The sequence below is a fragment of the Dicentrarchus labrax genome, unplaced genomic scaffold (assembly GCF_905237075.1).
Source record: "Dicentrarchus labrax unplaced genomic scaffold, dlabrax2021, whole genome shotgun sequence".
Lineage (NCBI taxonomy): Eukaryota > Metazoa > Chordata > Actinopteri > Moronidae > Dicentrarchus > Dicentrarchus labrax.
Genome location: NW_026136702.1, coordinates 9,455,071 through 9,474,948, shown reverse-complemented (window position 1 = coordinate 9,474,948; position 19,878 = coordinate 9,455,071). Strand labels below are relative to the sequence as shown.

Genomic DNA, 19,878 nt, shown 5'->3' with positions numbered 1-19,878 from the left:
GTTCTTACCCTTTCAGATGGGAAAAGTCATGGGAAAGTTGTTTGTTGTTGTTTTCTCTTACAAAAAAATGCTATTTTGTAAGTGTGTGCTAGGTTGTTAGACTGGTGAAATTGTCAGGATTTTAATATGTGGGCAGCTTGTGGGTGTTTTTTGTATCCTATCCCAAATGTTCACATCTACACTAGATTGAAATAGCACGACAAAAAAATTATCCCACGCAGATAAACAATTCCTTATTTATTTTTTTAGTTCGAATCTTTGCATAGCTGTTATTACTCTGTGTGAAATTAATACTAGATACTACAGTATTTTCAGTCCAGTTTAGAGAACAACATGCCTCAAATGCTTGTGTTGGTAACTTGTTTTTCTGTTTTTCAGTAGAAAATGGTTTTGAAAATGAGTCACCCCTGGGTTATATTCACTAGAAAACTAAGGGGTGGCTCCCCACAACATATAATGATACAGCCATATACAACATGTACCTGTTATAATGACTATTCTGCAACACACAAATAGAAAGTTTGGGGTCTTTTCCCCTAATTGCAGCATTATCTCAACCTGACAAAGTTTTTGCTGTCTGGTGGCTCTCATGTCACAGTGGGGGACAGAGTACAAGTGCATTGTGCAGGAAGAGCATTGACACAAGAGGATGTTTTGTCTTATACTGCAGTAATGTGCCTGCATCACAGACACTCTCCTATTGATTCAGTAGCCTCACTCTTTACTCCCGACAGTTAAATCTTTGAAAGGCAGACAGACCTTGGTCCATCTGTAGCAGTATGCAAACTAATTGTTGAGAGTGAGCTTGATATTGTGTACCGCAGAGAGGTTTTACCTTGGCATAACAACATTTTAGTGTTGACTGCACCAGATTTCATTTTCTGACAGGAAAGCCTTAGATTTGCCCTCTGCAGTTGGATTGAAATACCGAAACAGAATGGTAGGAAGTAGGCTGATGTAATAGTTACTGTATAAGGGAAATGCAACATATTTAAGGCACATTACCAAACAGGAAGGAGTTGTCGTCATTCTAAAAACATTGACTTATTGAGGTGTCCGGGCTGAATCACTCAAACTGTAGATTTAATGGCAGCAGTTGTAGTATATGAGTTGGTAATTGAAATCACAGGGAAGGGACGGGACATGAACAGTGATGCATTTAAATAGATCCCTGAGTCACATCCTATGTACGGAAACATACCACACACAGTTTTCTCATACTATGAGCAAAGAATGTGACTTCTGCTGAACTATTACGCACACATACAATGTCTTTCACTATAGAGGGCTGTTAAGCTTAATTTATTCTTGCCTGGCATTTGTTGCCTGTCTGTCCTGCCTCTCTGCGGAAAAATATAACTCTAAATTAATGGCTGCAAAGATTCCCCTGTGAGGAATAAAACAAAAATGTTGCTTTCAAGAGTGTTTCAATAACTTGTCCTGTAGAGATTTTAAAAATACTGAAAAATGCAACAAACAGGCTTCAGCTTGCAGCTAATTTACACACAAATATTTTTAGTGTCATGTTTGAAAGTTCTATGTCTTATATAGTGCCACCTTGACATGCAGACAGAAATTTTGGTTATGATAAATGTATCTTTAATGCAGCACCATAGTAGATATGAAATGAAATGTACAGAAATCCAGACTGCTGTTGAACATACCACAGCAAGTAAATGTTTAAGGGCACTTAAAGGACAAGTGTGTAGGATGTAGTAGTATCTAGTGGTGAAATTGCAGATTGCAACCATTTGAATACAGCTCAGCCTATAGGGGAAGTGTAGTAGTGTTTAATTTGTCCATTCTGGGCTACTGTAGAAACATGGTGGCCAACCGCTCCCTCTGTAGATAAAATGGCTCATTCAAAGGATCATACACTAATGAAATGAATATTGTATCCCATTTCTGCCAGTAGATCTTCGTAAATGTTACACACTACCTCATTAATAGATGACCCATGCTTTATATATATTCTCAAATTGATCAAGCTTCTACAGTCTTCCCAGTCCTGTTGTTAGAAGCAGTGTGAGACTGGTTGTGTGACATAACTCTGAGTAATAAACGGGTTGAATCGAGCCTGGCCTGACCACACACAACTTTTTAGATTTATTTTAACCATTTGAAGTTTCCAGAAGGCTTAAAATTGTTTGTGTACTTTTTGTGTCAGCATTTTGTTCAGCCCTCTTTTATGTTGCCCTTTTGTGTTGGCCTGTTTTTCCTAGTTTTTAAAGCCTTGTGACATAATAGACCTTACATGTAGTCATTCCCTTAAAGTGCACAATGTGGGTTAATGTTAACCTGACCCTGTCTCTGAACCCTCCGACCAATCCCTGATTACTTGATGTAAAGTGAAACTTGTGTGAACACTGACAAAAGACTAAAAGCCTTAAAGCTTGTTTCCTGGCATTTAACTCAGAATAGAGCAGATTGTGCCCTTCAGTTTAGCAACTGACCCCTGCTGGATACAGAGCGGGTCTGTAGCGAGAGCATAGAGCATCACTCACCAAACCCAGAAAGAAACAGAACCTCAAAGAGGATCCACATGTTCTCCTTTAGTCAGACAGAACTGACAATACTCAATGAACAATGTGGGCTGCTGAAATGAAACCAGGCACATGAGATGGCATTGTAGCTCACCTTTGTGCCACTCAGAGACTGTTATTTTAACTGTAATAAACTGTGGTAAACTTAAGGTTTTTTCATGTTGCATTTAATCTTTCAAGTGGGGTTTCAGCATCTGTTTTTCATGTCTCTCAAAGCTATATTGTTACTGCTGCATCACTAGCAGCCACCTTCAGGCCAGTTTCAGTATTGAATCACAGTTTGAAGTTGTGGCTGTGATGACTTACAACTTAGGTGGATGCTTAATTTATTTACTTATCAGGGACAGCACATAATCATAATCAACATCAATATGATGTAAATGTGCCAGATTAAGTTCCCAGGGAAGTTGTTGCTATTTTAAAGGACCAGTGTGTAGGATTTAGTGGCATCTAGCGTTGATGTTGAAGATTAAGACTGACTGAGAACGGGCTGTGAAGTGTGTAGGAGAAACGAAGGTGGCTGTGAAACTCGCGAAAAACATAAAGGCCCTATCTAGAGCCGGTGTTTGGTTTGTCTGTTCTGGGCTACTGTAGAAACATGGCAGTTCAACATGACTCTGCGGCATCTGTAGATAATAACAGCTCATTTTAAGGTAACGGAAACACAATGATTCCTATATTCAGGTGATTATACGCTAATGAAAACATACCTATGAATATTATATTCAATTTCTGCCAATAGATCCTCCTGAATGATACGCACCTTTAATATTTATCAGAGAAAAAAAGCCTGTGACTCCCATGAGATACGTCTATGGTACGTGAGAATTTCCATTTTAAACCTTGAGTCCATAAAGAGACAAAGGTTTCTTGGAAACATGGTGAATGCTGGGGAGTATGCCAATAACCCAACAATGTTTCAGAACAGACTTATTTTGATGAGTTTAGTGAGGGCATTCATTCAACTCATAATTCACTGTAAAGGGACGTCTACAACCAACAACGATAACAATGACTATATCTTTTTAAAAACCGTCCACACCACAAACAGTAGCATTAGGATCACTTTCAGAGCCATGTGATGAACGATACTGTGGTGTGCAACATATTAAACACTTATAACATAACATTAGGCTGCAAATCACACATAAAGAAGTCCTGATGTCCTTTGGTACATTCTTTTACCAAAGTATGAATAAAATTTGTCTTCAAAAGACAACAACTCTCATGACAGAGTCGCTCGTCTTTGAAGAACGTATCTTATCCTTCTGGTGTCCTTTTTGGTTACAGCTGTATCACTATACAGTTTCCTTTTAAGCTGCAAACACAGCTGGATCGCATAGTTCAGATGCTCACATTGTTATCGTGATACTCGTTCTTGGTGTGGACGGCCCTTTAGTCACACTCCGTTAGTCTACCTGATTATCCCTCTTCTCAGGACTGTGGGCGTTTTGACACGTCACAGTAGAAAAAGCACAGGTGCATAATATGATTAACGATGTCTGAATTCCATTTAGCTGCTTCAGTTTCAGGGTCTTGGTATTCTGCATCCTGGCTCACTGTCACACTGTCATAGTTTACTGGGACACATAAATAGAACTGAGCCCTCTTTAATGTTATTAGTAACGACTGTGCTTTTCCTACAGACTTTAAGGTGTTGCTGTTAACCTATAAAATATTAAATGGCAGCGCACCGTTGTATCTTAAAGACCTAGTGAACCCCTATGTGCCTGCTCGAGCCCTGCATTGTCAGGGAACGGGTCTTCTGAGTGTCCCAAAGGTCAAAAAGGTGACAATTGGCTTGTTCTGTTGAGGCTTTTAAAGCAAAGCTAAAGACCTATCTGTTTACTGTTGTGTATGAGTCCTAATTTCTCTGTATGTTTTCCTGAGAGTCTGAGTGTGTGTTTAATTTTGTTTTAGTTATTTGAAATGTTTTAAATTGTATTTTCTATGCTCTGTGCAGCACTTTGACCTGAAAGCGCTTTACAAATATATTTATTATTATTACTAAAGTCAAAATGTCTGATGTAAAAAATGGCTGTTGTTATTCATTCACAGAGTTTGCTCCACCCAGTTTCAGTCTAACTTTGAGGTCTAATTAGTCAGTAATTGAAAACACCTGCAACTGATTCTGAATAATTGCTAACTGGACATTTATATTGACTTGAAACAAACACACTAATTACAAACAACAATGTCTACTTACTGGGAAAATCCCAATCATAGATTATTTCTAAATTGATTATTGGCAGAGACCAGAAACTTGCCGCAGTCTCCACCGGTTGCCTAGCAACTGGTCCCAGCCAAGAAACAGTCCGACACATAATCCCCCTTTTTAAAACAGCAAATTACTGTCTTTACACTCGGATTAAACAAACGAGATACAATGTGCTAATTAGAGAGCTTTAGAGAGGCTGTTAGGTGGATTTTCTTTTTAAACTTCAAACAGCTGTTTCCAGTCTTTGTTAAATGAACTTATTTATTAGTTATTATTGTTTATTTATATGTATTTAGCGAGCAGACATAGATAGAAAATGTCAAAGTATTCCTTTCGTATTTCTGGAAAGTGGGACTAGGCAGATGTTGAAAGCTTATCATGAGTTTATTTTAAGAAGCAGTCTGTGGGATGATCTTTTAAAGAAGCACATTGATCAACTTCTGTGTCACTTTAACCGGATTGTTCCTCTCTGAAAACCGCCCATTTGTACGGTATTTAACTGTCGGCGTGTCTTCCCAGATCTGTCGCCTCCAGAGGCACCTGTCTGCCGGGGAGCACCAGCAGGACCTGTTCCAAAGCCAGCCCGCCATGTTTGTGTCCCAGCACTCCCAGCCGCCCACTCAGAGTCTGGTGGAGCTGATCCAACTCTGTGGAGGAACAGTCTGCAAAACTGTGCGGCAGGCGGGCATCTGCATAGGGAAGTACAGCGGCAGGAGACCAGAGGGAAGCAGGATCCTGTCTGAGCAGTGGGTGCTGGGTAAGCTTTTTAATGCTAATCTCTGTGTAAAATGCTCAAAACCTTTATCATGTCACTAATAAATGTTTCTGTGTTTTTTTTTTTGTGTGTGTGTGTGTGTGATTTTATTCCAGATAGTATCACACATTTGAAGCAGCTGTCATATGACAACTACGACTTGGAGTGAAAAGCCGGGAAGTTATTAATTAAATACTGGACGACGTCTGGTCACATACTCTCCGTCAGTCTCTACCTTACAGTATTCCTCGTGTACAGGTTTATCTTGCGTTGTGTTCAGAGGCTTTACATAAATCCTCTCAAATATTCCCTTTTTTTTTTTTAAAGCTTTTAGTCCCTGGTTACCATGGAAACGTGTTACTTCTGGGGGATATCAACCGTTCAACAATGGTCTTAAGTTACTGTGAAACATGGAAAACTGCTTTGACAATAGTGTATGTTGATCCTTTATTATTTGTTATTGTTTGTTTGTTTGTCTTAAAGTAGTAACCACTACTGTGTAACTGTTGAAGTGATTTTTAAAAATAGTTTCTGAGCCAGTTCAATACTCTAATGGAGATATACATACTGTGTCCTTTATAGAAATGTTTTGTGATGTTTTGTTAATAAATACTTTTTTAAAATTTTGATTGTGATCACAAGTTTTTTTTTTATTATTATTTTCTGTTAAAGGTCACTTTAATTCAGTTTTATTGACAAACAGTTAACAGAAGTATACACACTGCAGACGCCCTCTGGACCTAAACATATATCACTTGTGTGAGGTAATTTCAGGTTTTATTAAAATTAAATTATGATGAGATTAGAGTAGATTAGATTAGATTACAATAAATTTTATTGTCACTGCACAAAGTACAAGTACTAAGACAACGAAAGGCAGTTTAGTATCTAACCAGAAGTAAGAAAGCAGTAAGGTACAGGGATATCAAAAATAACATATATATATATATATATATATATATACATATATATAGATACAGATATCTCTCTCTATATATGAATACGCTAGGAAGATATATACAGTATGATCAGCATTAACAGAAGGAACAGAGTGAAGTGATTAAGATATATACAGCTTGTGCAGCAGCAACGGTCACAGTTGCAAAAAAGTGTAATTATGTAGGTTACTTAAGATAATGAAATGAATGTAGCACAGTTTTTGAGAATTATGACTTGATTTTGAAAAGAACAAATACTGTTGTGATGGATCAATCTGTCAAAAGTGCCGTCAGTGTCCACTTAGCAGTGTCACTGGGTGACAGACGACAAATGAACGAGCTGATGTATCACAGCTTGTACTCACACTTGTCAGTCATCAAGCAGCAGCGACGGAAAGTAACTAATTTACTCAAATGTTGTGATACTATACTGCTGTAAACGTGACTAGAAGTTTACTTGAGAACTACACACACTGCTGTTTTTATTATAAAGTATTTAATCTATGTAAGATGTGTAGAATTATTGGGTCATAAAGTATAATTTAAAAGAATTAAAACTATTATCGAACAGCAATTTTACAAGTAAATGTTAGTTAGTTTTTACTGGCCTCTTTGTCTTTGCACCCCAACCTTTGGACACACATTAATCCACCAACAGTTGAATTCAAATAAAGTGATTAAAAACAAGCCCTTTGAACACAATAACACACTGAAATTAAACCTTCCTGCGTCCAACGTCTGATTATCCAGCATCAGGCCAAACCCAGTAAAATAAAGAATAATATAAATTCTTTGACTGATAGCTTACTGAGCTACACCCTCTGTTATCTCCCAACCTTTAGTGCAAACATTACTCAATCATATTTGTGTCAGACTCCCATCCCTGGAATATCGTACAGTTGGAATTAATATGATGTGAATCTTTTTAAAGGGTTTAATCAGCGATACTTGAGTCACAAGGGATCTCATACAGTAAGTATAGGCTATGTTATATTGACTGTTCGCCGTTTTCTTTCTTTCTTTTTGCATATTTTAAAAAAAATGTAATGTGTTTCCATTGTTAAATGTAAAAAGAAAAAAATGTAGCTCCTAAAATAATGAAGGTCGTAGACACCGTCGATTGAAACATTAAAAAAGTCAAATAACTCAACGTCCACTCACTTTTTCTGGGTCTTTTAATCACATAATTTTAGTAAGTTTAGTTGTCATCACATACAGTACATGTGTTCACATGCTGACAACTGAGGAACGTCATCCTGCTGTGGAAGAAATGTGGTTGAAAGCTCTGGAAAAAAGCTAGTAAGTGGACCTTTAGTGAAGATTTCACCTCTCTTGTTTTGACTGCACTGTTAAAATATTATATATATATATATAATGTAACCCCCCCCTCACTCAGTGTTAAAGGCTTTGAGGAATGAAGGGTGTTAATGGTCCTTTAACGCGAACGATGCGCGCTCTCCCATTGGTCGCCCTCCTCGCCGCGTCACTCGACCAATCAGCTGCGTCGATGTTGCGGTGTGTCATTACGTAGGGAGGCGTGTGTGACATTTGCTGCACGGAGCTAGTTTACGAAGAGCTAGCCGGATAAAGATGAAGAACTAGAGGGGAAGGGAAATGGGGAGATATTTTGCCTTTTAACCACCGAGCGGACGTTCGCGTTGCACTTTTGTTGCCGTAGCCTCGCTCGAGACGAGAGTTTATATCCGATGTAGCTTTTGGTAAAACTTCCTCTTCGGCTAAACACGTTAAATAGTAAGCTAACGCTTTCTCTGAACTTGTGCAGTAAATGTGCGGAGTTCGGGCTCTGGTTTGCTGTTGTGGGATGTTAATATAATCAGATAAAACTGTAGTTAGTTTGTTTTCTATTGCAGTATGGGTGGACGTTAGCACTTGAGCCGACTTGGCTAACTGCGGGTTTGCACACAAGGTTAAAATTAGCTTTAGCCAGCTAGCTCCTCATTCCCCTTCTTGCTGCAGCTTCCTCTCACTTGTTCTTATGCTGACTTGTCAGGCCAGGTGTGCTGAAAGTAGGACAGGTGTGGTGTGCGATAGATAGGGTGCACTGTCTGTAACTTAGTAACAGTGTGTAGTCCCACCGTCCGCTTCAGGGATTTTTTGTTGTTTTGTTACTTTAGTGGAGCCAGAGGTTGGGGGGGATCATCATCTTCATCATCATCATGCTGCTCTCTTTGGTTGTGCACACATACTCGCTGCGGTACTGGTTCCCAGCCACCATCATGCTGGGGACAGCACCAGCTTACCTGCTGTCATGGGGGGTTTGGCGCTTACTTTCTACTGTGTTACCAGCCAGGTGGTATCACAGATTGGACGACCGGTTGTACTGCATCTACCAGAGTATGGTCCTGTTCTTCTTTGAAAACTACACAGGAGTTGAGGTGAGTGGTCCTTCACATGCTGCATATTCAAAATCAGATGTTTAGAGTTAAAATTGTGTAGTGGGGCATGCAGGCTTTGAACTTGCATTTATTGTTGGATGAACACAACATGCAGATCAGTGCATAATTGCAGGTTTTTGTGTTTGTTGAAACTCTGAAAATAACAAAAATGTGAAGTGGAGCCAGACCCAGATGCTGACAAACAAGTTTGTGGTGCACAGCAAGAAAGTCTGCATTCTTTTGCAGCCACTCCTTGCACAGTTGGTATTTTGTACGTTAGGGTATGCAGGAAACGGTGATTGTGCTGTAGCGGGTAAACCTGATGTGCTTTGTGTAATAAAGTGCCTCCGCTGTCCCACCGACTGGAGGCCACATGAGGAGATTGGAAGGGACTTTTTAAAAATAAATCCTCTTGGGTTTATTGAAAAGCTATGGTGGTTTAGTTTTTTTTTTATAAAAATTGACAAAATCAGTCTGTAGTGGAACCAAATCCCTGACACAGTGTCTTAACAAAACAAAATAAATCTTTTCTCTCAATGTAGATTAACAAACTCACAAGTCAACTACCATCTGTAATATGTTTAACCTGCTTTCATTGTAGATTGTAATATATGGAGATATACCAAAGAACAAAGAGAATGTGATCTACCTGTCAAATCACCAATGCACAGGTAACACATTTCATACCCTGCTTTAAAATCGTATTCTAGTGTGACGCACAAGTTGAAGTTAATGTCTAATCTCTACCACTGGGTCTCCTTGTAGCTGACTGGATCATTGCTGACATGCTCGCCATCAGACAGAGCGCTCTCGGTCACGTCAGATACGTCCTTAAAGACGGACTCAAGTGGCTCCCGCTCTACGGATGGTATTTCTCTCAGGTAATGCAACTGTGTGAGTATTTGAATGTCATTTTTGTAAACAATTATAGATGTAAAGATGTACACTGAACTCGAAACGCTTTGCTGGCGCTGCTGTTCCCATCGTATTATCTTCCTCTTTTTTAGCACGGAGGAGCCTACGTGAAAAGGAGTGCTAAGTTTAATGAGAGGGCGATGAAGAAGAAGCTCCTCACTCAGACTCAGTGTGGAGCACCAGTAAGTATGCTTTGTAAATTAGCCTCTTGACGACATGTGTATTTACTGTATATGGTCTGCTGGGCCTTGTTTTTCACATTTTTCTGATCATTACAAGCTCGATTTCAAACTTTCACCACTTAAATTCTCTGCAGAGCTTTCTGGAATAATCTTCCAAAATTCTGTCGTCCAAAAATTCCTTCTTACCCTACTTGTAATTAGGATGTTGACATGAATAGTTTCTCAGAGTTTGTATTAACAGAACATCCGATGACGCCAGCACCAGTCAAATGAAATGGATAATCAGACATTGGATGCAGGAAGGTTCAATTGCAGTGTGTTATTGTGTTGAAAGGGCTTGTTTTTAATCACTTTTTTTGGATTTAGCTGTGGGGGATTAGTGTGTGTGTGTGTGTGTGTGTGTGTGTGTGTGTGTGTGTGTGTGTGTGTGTGTGTGTGTGTGTGTGTGTGTGTGTGTGTGTGTGTGTGTGTGTGTGTGTGTGTGAGAGACAGAAGTCCTGGTGACGCGGAGAGTACACTATGAAAGCTCTGTTGTGAAGTCCAGTGATGAAAGTTAAAGGAAACATAATCAGTTGTCACAGTGACGATAGATTCAGGCCGAGGTCGGAAATACTTTTTCACCTTTGGCTCCAGGTTGACTGTAATTTATCTTATCAACTCTAAAACAAATTGTTAGTGAAACTCACTCGCCTATTAATTCCAGTAATTTGCAAATAAATTATTAACACAACTGCAGCTAAAATATTTCATCTCAAAGTTATTTTTTTGTTAAAGCTTTTACAACCTCAATATTTTTGCAAAAAATGATCAACTGTGAGTGATTCTTATCTACATTAATTCTGTACTTGTGTACTAAAGTAGCACAAGTACTGAAGGGTATAACTTCCTGTTAATTGTTGACTTAAAACCCAGTGGTGACACAGTGAGATGGGTGAAAGAGGAACGGATATAAATGTGAGACCTCATGTGTGAGTCCACGTCGCCAAAGACTCAGTTTTCAGTTCAGTTGTAATCCAAACTGATTTTAAAAGAATGAGCTTGATGAAAACTTTTCTTTTGAACATTATAAGTTCAGCACAGTGTTACGTTTCCGTGTTTCTTGTCCAACAAATTCTTTTAAATGTTAGAAATTCCAGTTTGGCCAAAGATTCAACACTGAAGACTTTCATTCCACATGTTTTTTTTTTTGTTTTTTTCTCCCCACAGATGTACCTTGTCATCTTCCCAGAAGGAACTCGGTATAATCCAGAGCTCAAGAATGTTATCGCTGACAGTCAGGCTTTTGCTTCGAAAGAAGGTACTGGCATGATGGCAGCCATTTGCTGCTGTACTGCTGCATACTAATTCAGCACAGCCCACTCCATCCGTAAAACAGCTGACTAAGTTGTGTTATGTGAGCTGTGCAAGCTGCTGTTTGACCAATGAGCATCACATGCACTTTAAATGGTTAATTATTAGTATCATGTATTTGAAAGTTCAGAACTGTATAACAAAGCATGAAAAACTCAATATACTTTTTTTGTACAGTGTTTTGGACAATTTTACCCTAAATTTTTTCATAAAGCTGGTTTTATAAACATAAAAAAAATGCTATATTAATTTTAATCATCATTGGATTACTGGTGTGGTGCCAGGAATTGGTCAGCTTCCACCAAAACGTCTTATTAAATATTCCAGCTGGTGTTAGCTCAAAGTTTTGACGAATAAATGGACTCGCTGCTGGTCGATAAGAGAGAATGTATTGCACACTTGCAGTGCTAAAAAGAATCTGTTTGAAGTAGGACGTCTCTTCTGGTTTATTTTTGTAGTCATAAGGAAGTGAAATTAACATATTCTGTGTGGTGATTATATCTAACTGCAGTGTACGTTTGAAGTTTCACAGCTAAATAAATTTGTTGCATCAACATGATTATAATGATGGCTATAGTGCAGTGTGGCGTTAAGGTCGGCTCGCCAACTGCATCCATTCTGCAGAGATTAAGCCTATCTGTGGACCACAGCTCTGAATATCACCTTCCCCCATTAATCCAAATAAATCGCTCTGGAGAGCCAACATGTGCACATGACATTATCTGCTATTAGTGAGGTATTAGTGAGCAGAGGATGGGGCCTCATCGACAACAGACTGCACAGTAACTGACCCAAACACAAGCATTTACATAGAATTACTGTGTTTATATAGTTTTAAGTTCGTTATTCATCTCTTGTAAAAGCCACTAGGATGATCCGGTATTTTAATTTTAAAAACTAGCTAGCAGTGCTTTTATTGTGTAAGCTGCATGCTTTATATTTACACTGTTAATAACCTTAACTTTTGTTATGTGCTTTTTGTAGGACTAGCTGTTCTGAGGCACACACTTACACCCAGAATGAAGGCCTCTCACATAGCCATCGAGAGCATGAAGGGCCACCTGAATGCTGTGTATGACATCACCGTGGCCTACGAGGGAACGCTGGACGTCTCCGGTCAGAGAAAACCTGCGCCATCAATGCCAGGTAAGCAGGCAGGAGTTTGTCTCAGACCTGTGGGAGAATCTCAGTTAAGACTGAGACAGTTGACTTTTAGTGGCTTCCTTTATTTAACCTGGTCTCACAATGTGACTACCTGGATAACTTACCTCAATGGATAAAAGTATACACACCCTGGTGTTAACTCGTACAGGAAACATGCAGCTAGAATATATTTGGAAAGCCCACTTGCAGGGGAGATGAAAATGCGTTCAAGAATGCTAAGTTGGAGAAATTACAGCCCGCAGGGTCGAAGAAGAGTTGAAGCAACAGACAGTGTAGTGGTAAAAAAAAAAAAAAAAAACATGCCATCGTCTCCTCTTGAGACCCCATTTACACCTGGCATTAAAATGTGATCTGTGTCTGGATCTCCGACGTGGGTAAGGCAACGCACATGTTAATGCAAGGTGTAAGTGAAGTGTAACTACACCCTAGCATTCCTTAACGTCACATATAAATGCAGTTACAGGCTGCCAGCTTTACAGCTGTATTTTCTGTTAATCTTTGTATCCATAGACGCACAGGCCATTGTATTATCAACCCCTGCAACCTTGTGTCCGCCCCCTCAGTAATTAATCACATAGCAAACATTACCTATTAACAGCCGTGTCTTCCTGTAAACAGCATGACTCCTCGTGTTTTGGCGTTTTTGATTATTCTGTGTTCCCAGTTGTTCTACAAGCACTGTTTGAATGTTAACAAAAAACATCCCGTTTCGGTCAGGAATAAACATTGATATGTTTCTAGCAAACAGAACAGAGAATAGAAAAGCATTCTTCTCATCGTGCACTTCCTGGTCTCATGTGGTGATGGTGACTTTAGTAATTTCACAAGGAAGTGGAAGTGACGCTAGGCTGATTCTTTTTGTTATTGGCGGTTTGAATCGGTAATAATAATAATAATAATAATAATAATAATAATAATATTAGACCATGAAGTATAAATAAATGTGACTTGTATTTAATAACTCAAATCATAATTTATGTTAGTTGGCAACGAAAAGAGACTTAATATTAGGTTTGGAAAGAGAGGTAAGAAATAGAAGCTTCCTTCCTTAATTATTGGGCATGTTAACAATCAGTTCATCTTTAAAAGTGCACTTTCTTTCACAATAAAAGCATTTTAACACTACAGGTGGGAACTGGAATCTCTGCAAAATCCAAGTTAATAAGGTATTTCAACAATTACACTTAAAAACATAATTTATATTCTAAAAACAAAATAATGCTTTAATTTTTTGAGCAAAAAAAATATTAAATGTAATTTCCTTAAGGTTTACACCGCACATACCTCGTCTTCTAGGTTGTCCATTCATATATTTTTGATCTATTAAATTATTTACGGTGATTGACCAATAATTGATCAATCATCCCTCACTTAGACTACTCAAACATGCTGTTTCTGTGGCTGAGGGAGGTTTAATATATCAGCTCTTTGTAATTATTGGTCATGGATCCCTGTCCTTCTTAGAGCTGATTCTTATGAATAAAGGTCTGCAGCTTAGCTTTGCTGGACTTGTGCTTGTACAAATATTTCCTCCTATTATGTGCTATTCTCTAGCAATGTTAATTTAATCATCTACTTCAGACCACATACAAGGTAGTACTAGTATAATTAAATTGCCCGGTGTGAATTTCCTCTACAGAGTTCAGTATTTAATAACAGATTCTAAATGTAAATGTGTTTTTGTCTGTGTAGAAACGTGTGAACCGAAACAACAGAAACTTCTACTTAACATGTTTATTCAAATCTGGATGGCATATTCATTTGTGGCACTTTAGTGCCTTGTGGGTGGCCTGTCTCGTGTATCCGCATTTACTGCTGTTGTTATCAGTACTTAATCGATCCATTAAGTAAGCTCACTTTTTAAACTCAGCCAGCAGTTGCAAATGGGGGAAGTGTTCTTTCATTATCCCAAATATCCGTGAGTGTTTTAGGAAAGTAATCATGTTGAACATTAAAGTAAAGAAAACAAAAATAGAGACTGGAAGAAACACTTTGCTAATAAATAAATGGCTTTTTGAATTGTAATTTGGTTACTATTTGGTAGCTTGGTGGTAATGTATTTAGTAAATTAAAAACTTAGATTAAATTAATTCTTAGCATAACAAATTATCATCAATTTGTACCTTTTTTAATATCAGTGAATGAGGTTTCTGCATCTCTCTAGTAGCGGTTTGATCTCGTCTTTGCTTGCATACGACTCAAGATATTAAAGATTCCTTCTCTCAGATTTTCAGCTTTAGTGGAGTTTATTAAAGGGATTTAGATCAGGAGGCATTGTTTGTCGCTACGGAACTAAGACTTGGTTTCCTTCATCAACACACATGACCTGCAGTAGAAGCCCGGCTTTCTATTAGTAGGTTGATTTATGGAAACACTTGTTCGGCGTCTCAGCAACAGCCCAGAAACCTGAAAACAACACTTAACCTCCTCCATGTATGAGGAAGGAAGGTATTCTTTTCTCCTAATGATTTTGGCCTTTTCATGTGTGTGCTTGCAGAAATAGATCATATGTTTGTGTGTCTGTGTCCACACTTACGGTCAGTGTTTATTAAACCGGCACATTATTGTGTCTGAAGGTCAGTTTAAATCTGCACAGCAGCCGATCGAGGCGCTCTCTCCACCAGAGGAGCAATCGACTTCGATCAAGTTTCCTCTTTTGGCTGCAGAGCCAAGTTTCCTGATAATATTGCATGTTGTGGAAACAGGAACTTGAAGGTCTCTAGGGATACACATGTAGCCTTGAGCGTTCACACTTGGTTACATTTTTATGTCTGACCTTCTCAGACGCTTTGGTTTTCTTTCTTCGCTTAGTGCTCTGGCATTTAATGTGGTGTGAGAATGAAAACATTTATTTTAGGAACATTTGTTGAGTAATAAAACTGATTATAACTGATTTTAACTCATTATACAGATAAAGAATATTCAATTGAATTTCTGATTTCAGATAATAAATTGGACTTGACCAAGTGTTCTTCATTTACTTTTGATTTAGACCAATTTTAGATTTTACCTGATATCATTGTCAGATCTGCTTTTGAGTCTGAGTCTGCCCCAGTCTGAGAATCTCAGTACCAGTTTGACCAGCAAGCTGTCGTACGCTACCAGTCTTACCAGAATCGGCACTTGGCATCCCAGCGCCACAGCAGCTCTACTCTATCATTGTCGCCTTGTGTTGACTTTAAGTGCTTACTCTACGTGCCGTTTTGCTGAAAGGATTTTCCTGTTTTTGTTTAGTCTCTTTATTTTTTTGTGTTTGACAGAATTCCTGTGCAAAGAATGTCCCCGAGTCCACATACACTTCGACCGTGTGGACATAAAGGAAATTCCTTTAGAGCCAGTGTTTTTCCGCAGGTGGCTGCACGAGCGGTTCGAAATCAAGGACCGGTAAGTGTGTGTGTGGGTGGAACAATTAATCATGTTGAAATTGCATGTTATCCAATCAATATGTAAACGGCAGATTATTTTTAATGTTTCGCTTTCCACCCGACACAGGTTTTATGTACAAGATATGCATCTTGGCATCTGAATGTATTATTAATAATACAAAATCTGAATGGGTGCAGCTCCCTTCAGTATAGACCAGTGGTACCTTTCTGTCAAAAATAGAATATACAGGTCATGTTCTAGAGATTATTTCAGTTTTATCAAATATTGTCAATAAAAGTTAAACTAATTAGAGCTGAAATGATTGCCAGATCTATGAATCTAAATGAAACTATTTCCATAGTAGATCAATCATTTAAGTCATTTTTTTTTTTTTTTAAAGCAAAAATGCCAAAGCTTTCCCTGGTTGCTGCTTTTTTTTGTCTTCTGTATCAGGAAACAGAATATCTTTGGGTTTGGGGCTCTTGGTCAGACAAAACACTTGAATAAGGCGACTTTTTTTTGTTTTTTACTATTTTCTGGCATTTTATAAACAGTTGATACATCAACATCAGCTAATCAGATAATTAAATTAATCATTTGTTGCAGCTCTAAAATCAGTTTACATGACAGAAAAAGTCCAGAACCACTGCTATAGACTGTGAATTTATGGTTAAGTGTTTTAAGATGTCGGCTGTCTTAAATATATTCAGTTAGAAAACCCAATATTGACCAACAGCAGCCAAGCCACAAAAAGCCACAGAGTGATTTGGGTGCAGTTTTTGTGCTGTGACTGCTGTAAAAGAAATCCTGATTTGATCTTTCGTCAGACAGATTTTTTTGTTTCGTTACACTTTGCACTTTCTTTTGTAGTCTTTGTGCATTTCTAAGACGGGCTGAATTCCTAAGAGAGTTATCTGTCTTTTCAAAGGTTGCTGACGGATTTCTACGAGTCAGAGGATGCAGACAAAATACGCAAGTTCCCCGGGGAAGGCAAACCTTCCCTTCTGAACCTCTCTAAAACCCTCCCATCAGTGGTTATCTTGGGGGGACTGACACTGCCGTTACTTCTGACGGAGAACGGCAGGAAACTGTACGTGAGAACCTGGGTGTATGGGACACTGCTGGGCTGGCTGTGGGTGAATGTTTTTCCTTAACCAACAGGGGCCGAGGCTGCCACGATGAGACGCACAAAAGACATGGAGCGACGGTGCCGTTTTTCCTGTATCAGATCAACACAAGGTGTGTTTCCAGATGCAGAGCAGCGTCTGATAAGAGGCTCAGAGATTTATCCCATGTCTGGCTCACTGTTGACCTTGAGCTGAAAGCTGAACGGAGATGCGTAGAAATGTTAAGCTTTTTGTGCTACTTGTTCCCCTCGCGTTATTTGGATTTGCAGCCTGAAATGATGAGAAATCATGAGTGGATTTGTTTAAAAGTAGTAGATTTCTCAAAAAATACCCCTTGATCTCTACTATGAAATAAAAATGGATATATACTTCTCTTAAAATATTACCCCCCTGTCATCAGATTTAGCTAAATTAGTATTCTTGCATGCTCACTTTCCCATCAAACATTGGCCAGTTTTAAAGCTCCTGTATTACATTTATTATTCAGAACTCTCCAAAACACGTCAAATGATCGTGTTCAGCTACTGTATGTAACTGACGCAGTAACAGCGATGATGGATCAATAATTATTAAGTGCACTGACTCGTTGACATTGGTTGTAATGTCAGTGTTATTTATGCCAAGTCCCTTGTCAGGAGGAATATGCACTTTTTGCTCATTTAAAGTGTTGTTTTTTTTACATTAGTAGAACAAAATAAATAGCATGCAGTCCTCTATTGAGTCGCACCATATAACACCAGCTGCATTGTTTACCATAAACGCATACTGACATTACTTTGTTCTATACCGAAAATGAATGTAGCCGTAGAAACATAATTTATGCATATATGAATGAGTAAATGTCTTTTTTTTAAATTTCCAACACCCAAGATTTTGATTTTTACTAATATTAACATCCTTTTTAAAAATGCAATCTATTGTGCATTTAAGAGCAAAGTCCTCGTCATTGATGATGCCAGAGCGAGCTCACACATAGAGGAATGCATGTTAAAAAGGCAAATGTTCTATCAATGTAAAATATGGCTTTAATGTTAATGTCAATCTTTTGCCAAAACCTGGTGTATTGTCCATGATGTTCTAAAAGTGTTTTATGTTGAGCAATACTTGTTTTAATGCCAGCCCGGATGACAACAAATCAACTTAATGTCTTTTCTTTTTTCTTTTTTTTTTGGGGCCTAAATACGTTTATAATTTGATTTTCTTTTTAGAATTGTTCCATAACTTTTATATCAATTTGTTACTCTGGATACTATGTTACAGTTCACATGAAAGTATCTGCCTAGCAAAAAGCTGACAAAGCCATGTTAACAGTATATCACAGGTTCCTGTGCTCTCAAAGCCATTTGTATTATAACTATCACTGTATTGTTAAATGCACTGTATGTCCATCGTTGTTGTTTACTGTGAATGAAACCATTGCATTTTCCACAAGTCACTTTACATATTTGCTGTCTTGTCTTCCTCTAAAGTTAGTCTTTATATGTTTTTCCTCATGTTGATGGTACAGTAAATCTCATGGTTTTTACATGTCGCTCCAATACCTCACTTGAATAATCCTTCCTTCTTAAATGACCCTTGTCAGCCATTTTATAGTCATTTTTATCCTGACAAGATCAGACTGTAACTCATCAGGAAACTCTATGTAGACAGTATTTAAATGCCAACGGATTTTGGAAATGTGTGCCTTCTCTTTGGAGGAGCTGGTCCTCAGCCCTCTCACAGAGGGCTACAGTGGCTCTTTTCCACCAGGTGACTGCATGGAGACGCTCTGCTGGAGCTACTGCTCTCTGCAGCATGTGGTCACATTGTCTACAGTTCATAGTGGCTTATTTTGCTCTAAGAATGCATTGATTTACACTTTTTGAGAACTATTATTGAATGATGAAACCTTTAATGTGTGTAAGTTCTGGAAATGGGGGGTCAGAGTGAAATAAAGGGGTTTTCTTTTAGGGAGAGTCAAGTTTTCTCTCTGTTGTCTTCTTGTCCTGAATATCAATCATTATTCGTTATTAAAAGATGCACGATCACTAAGCATTTACTGATCTGGGCAAAAAACAAGCTGACTTAGTTAAACTTGTATCCCTAAGATGCTGTTTTTGTCCGTAACAGATGATGCCTTATGCATGATTTTATATTTGTGTTTAATTTATGCTGAACAGCTTTTCATGTTTGGAAACTTGAGTCACCCAAGGTCAAAGGGTTTAAACTGCCAGATTGACAGATCATGGCCAGATTAAATTTTGCTCTTGGGTCCATATTAACCACCCACCTCCACACCACACTTACTGCCCTGTGAGTACAAATGGCAGCTTTAATGTAAGCAGAGGAACACACAGACCAACCATTACTGTTATATTTAAATAATGCTACCTGTCTGCAGTTTTAAATGTTTTAAAATATTTAGTGGTACAGAAGATGATTGATGCACACACCTGCAATATCTTATGTGTCTCCCACCAATATATGTAATATATAACAATATATAAATATATGTATTGTAGTTAGTTGTTGCACACCGTGAAATGGGGTCTGATGGTTACTAAAGATGGAATTATATGAAGTTGTAGTTTGACACAAAACAGAGTTTGGGCTTCTGGGTTTCTCAGTGGGATATTTACCTCTACCAATTATTTGTTTGAGAGTTGTTCGACTTAATATTCAAAAATGAACTCAAAAATAACTTTCTGAGATAAGGACAAAAGCAATACTCTCCCAGATAAACAACACAACCTTTTTCAACACTATGTTTATTGGCTTTTTGTTTATTTTTAATTTTTAAAAATAAGAAATTATGTATGAATACATTGCAAGGACAGTTAGATACAATTTAATGTGATTTAAAAAAAATATATATATTGTGAATCAAAATCCATTTCCCGGTATTTATTATTCCTTTAATGTTCTGAATTTCCAACTTTATCAAAA

The 19,878-nt window shown here is 38.1% G+C and overlaps 2 protein-coding genes across 6 annotated transcripts in view; both read left to right on the top strand.

Moving 5' to 3' along the window:
• mcph1 (microcephalin 1) overlaps positions 1–6,144 on the top strand; it is a 30,609-nt gene extending 24,465 nt beyond the window's left edge. For 4 of the 5 annotated variants that reach the window (XM_051416960.1, XM_051416965.1, XM_051416961.1 and 1 more), the window contains exons 14-15: positions 5,281–5,518; positions 5,632–6,144. In XM_051416960.1, coding sequence (XP_051272920.1) covers positions 5,281–5,518; positions 5,632–5,684 — 291 coding nt within the window. In that variant the 3' untranslated portion in view covers positions 5,685–6,144. The remainder of the gene's footprint in view (positions 1–5,280; positions 5,519–5,631) is intronic. The other variant, XM_051416983.1, reaches the window with a different exon arrangement.
• Positions 6,145–7,975: 1,831 nt separating this feature from the next.
• agpat5 (1-acylglycerol-3-phosphate O-acyltransferase 5 (lysophosphatidic acid acyltransferase, epsilon)) lies at positions 7,976–18,902 on the top strand. The gene is made up of 8 exons (XM_051417292.1): positions 7,976–8,849; positions 9,451–9,520; positions 9,615–9,730; positions 9,857–9,946; positions 11,153–11,243; positions 12,281–12,442; positions 15,721–15,844; positions 16,755–18,902. The coding sequence occupies exons 1-8, from the start codon at positions 8,631–8,633 to the stop codon at positions 16,978–16,980; spliced, it is 1,098 nt and encodes a 365-aa protein (XP_051273252.1). The 5' UTR covers positions 7,976–8,630; the 3' UTR covers positions 16,981–18,902.
• The last annotated feature ends 976 nt before the right edge of the window (positions 18,903–19,878 follow it).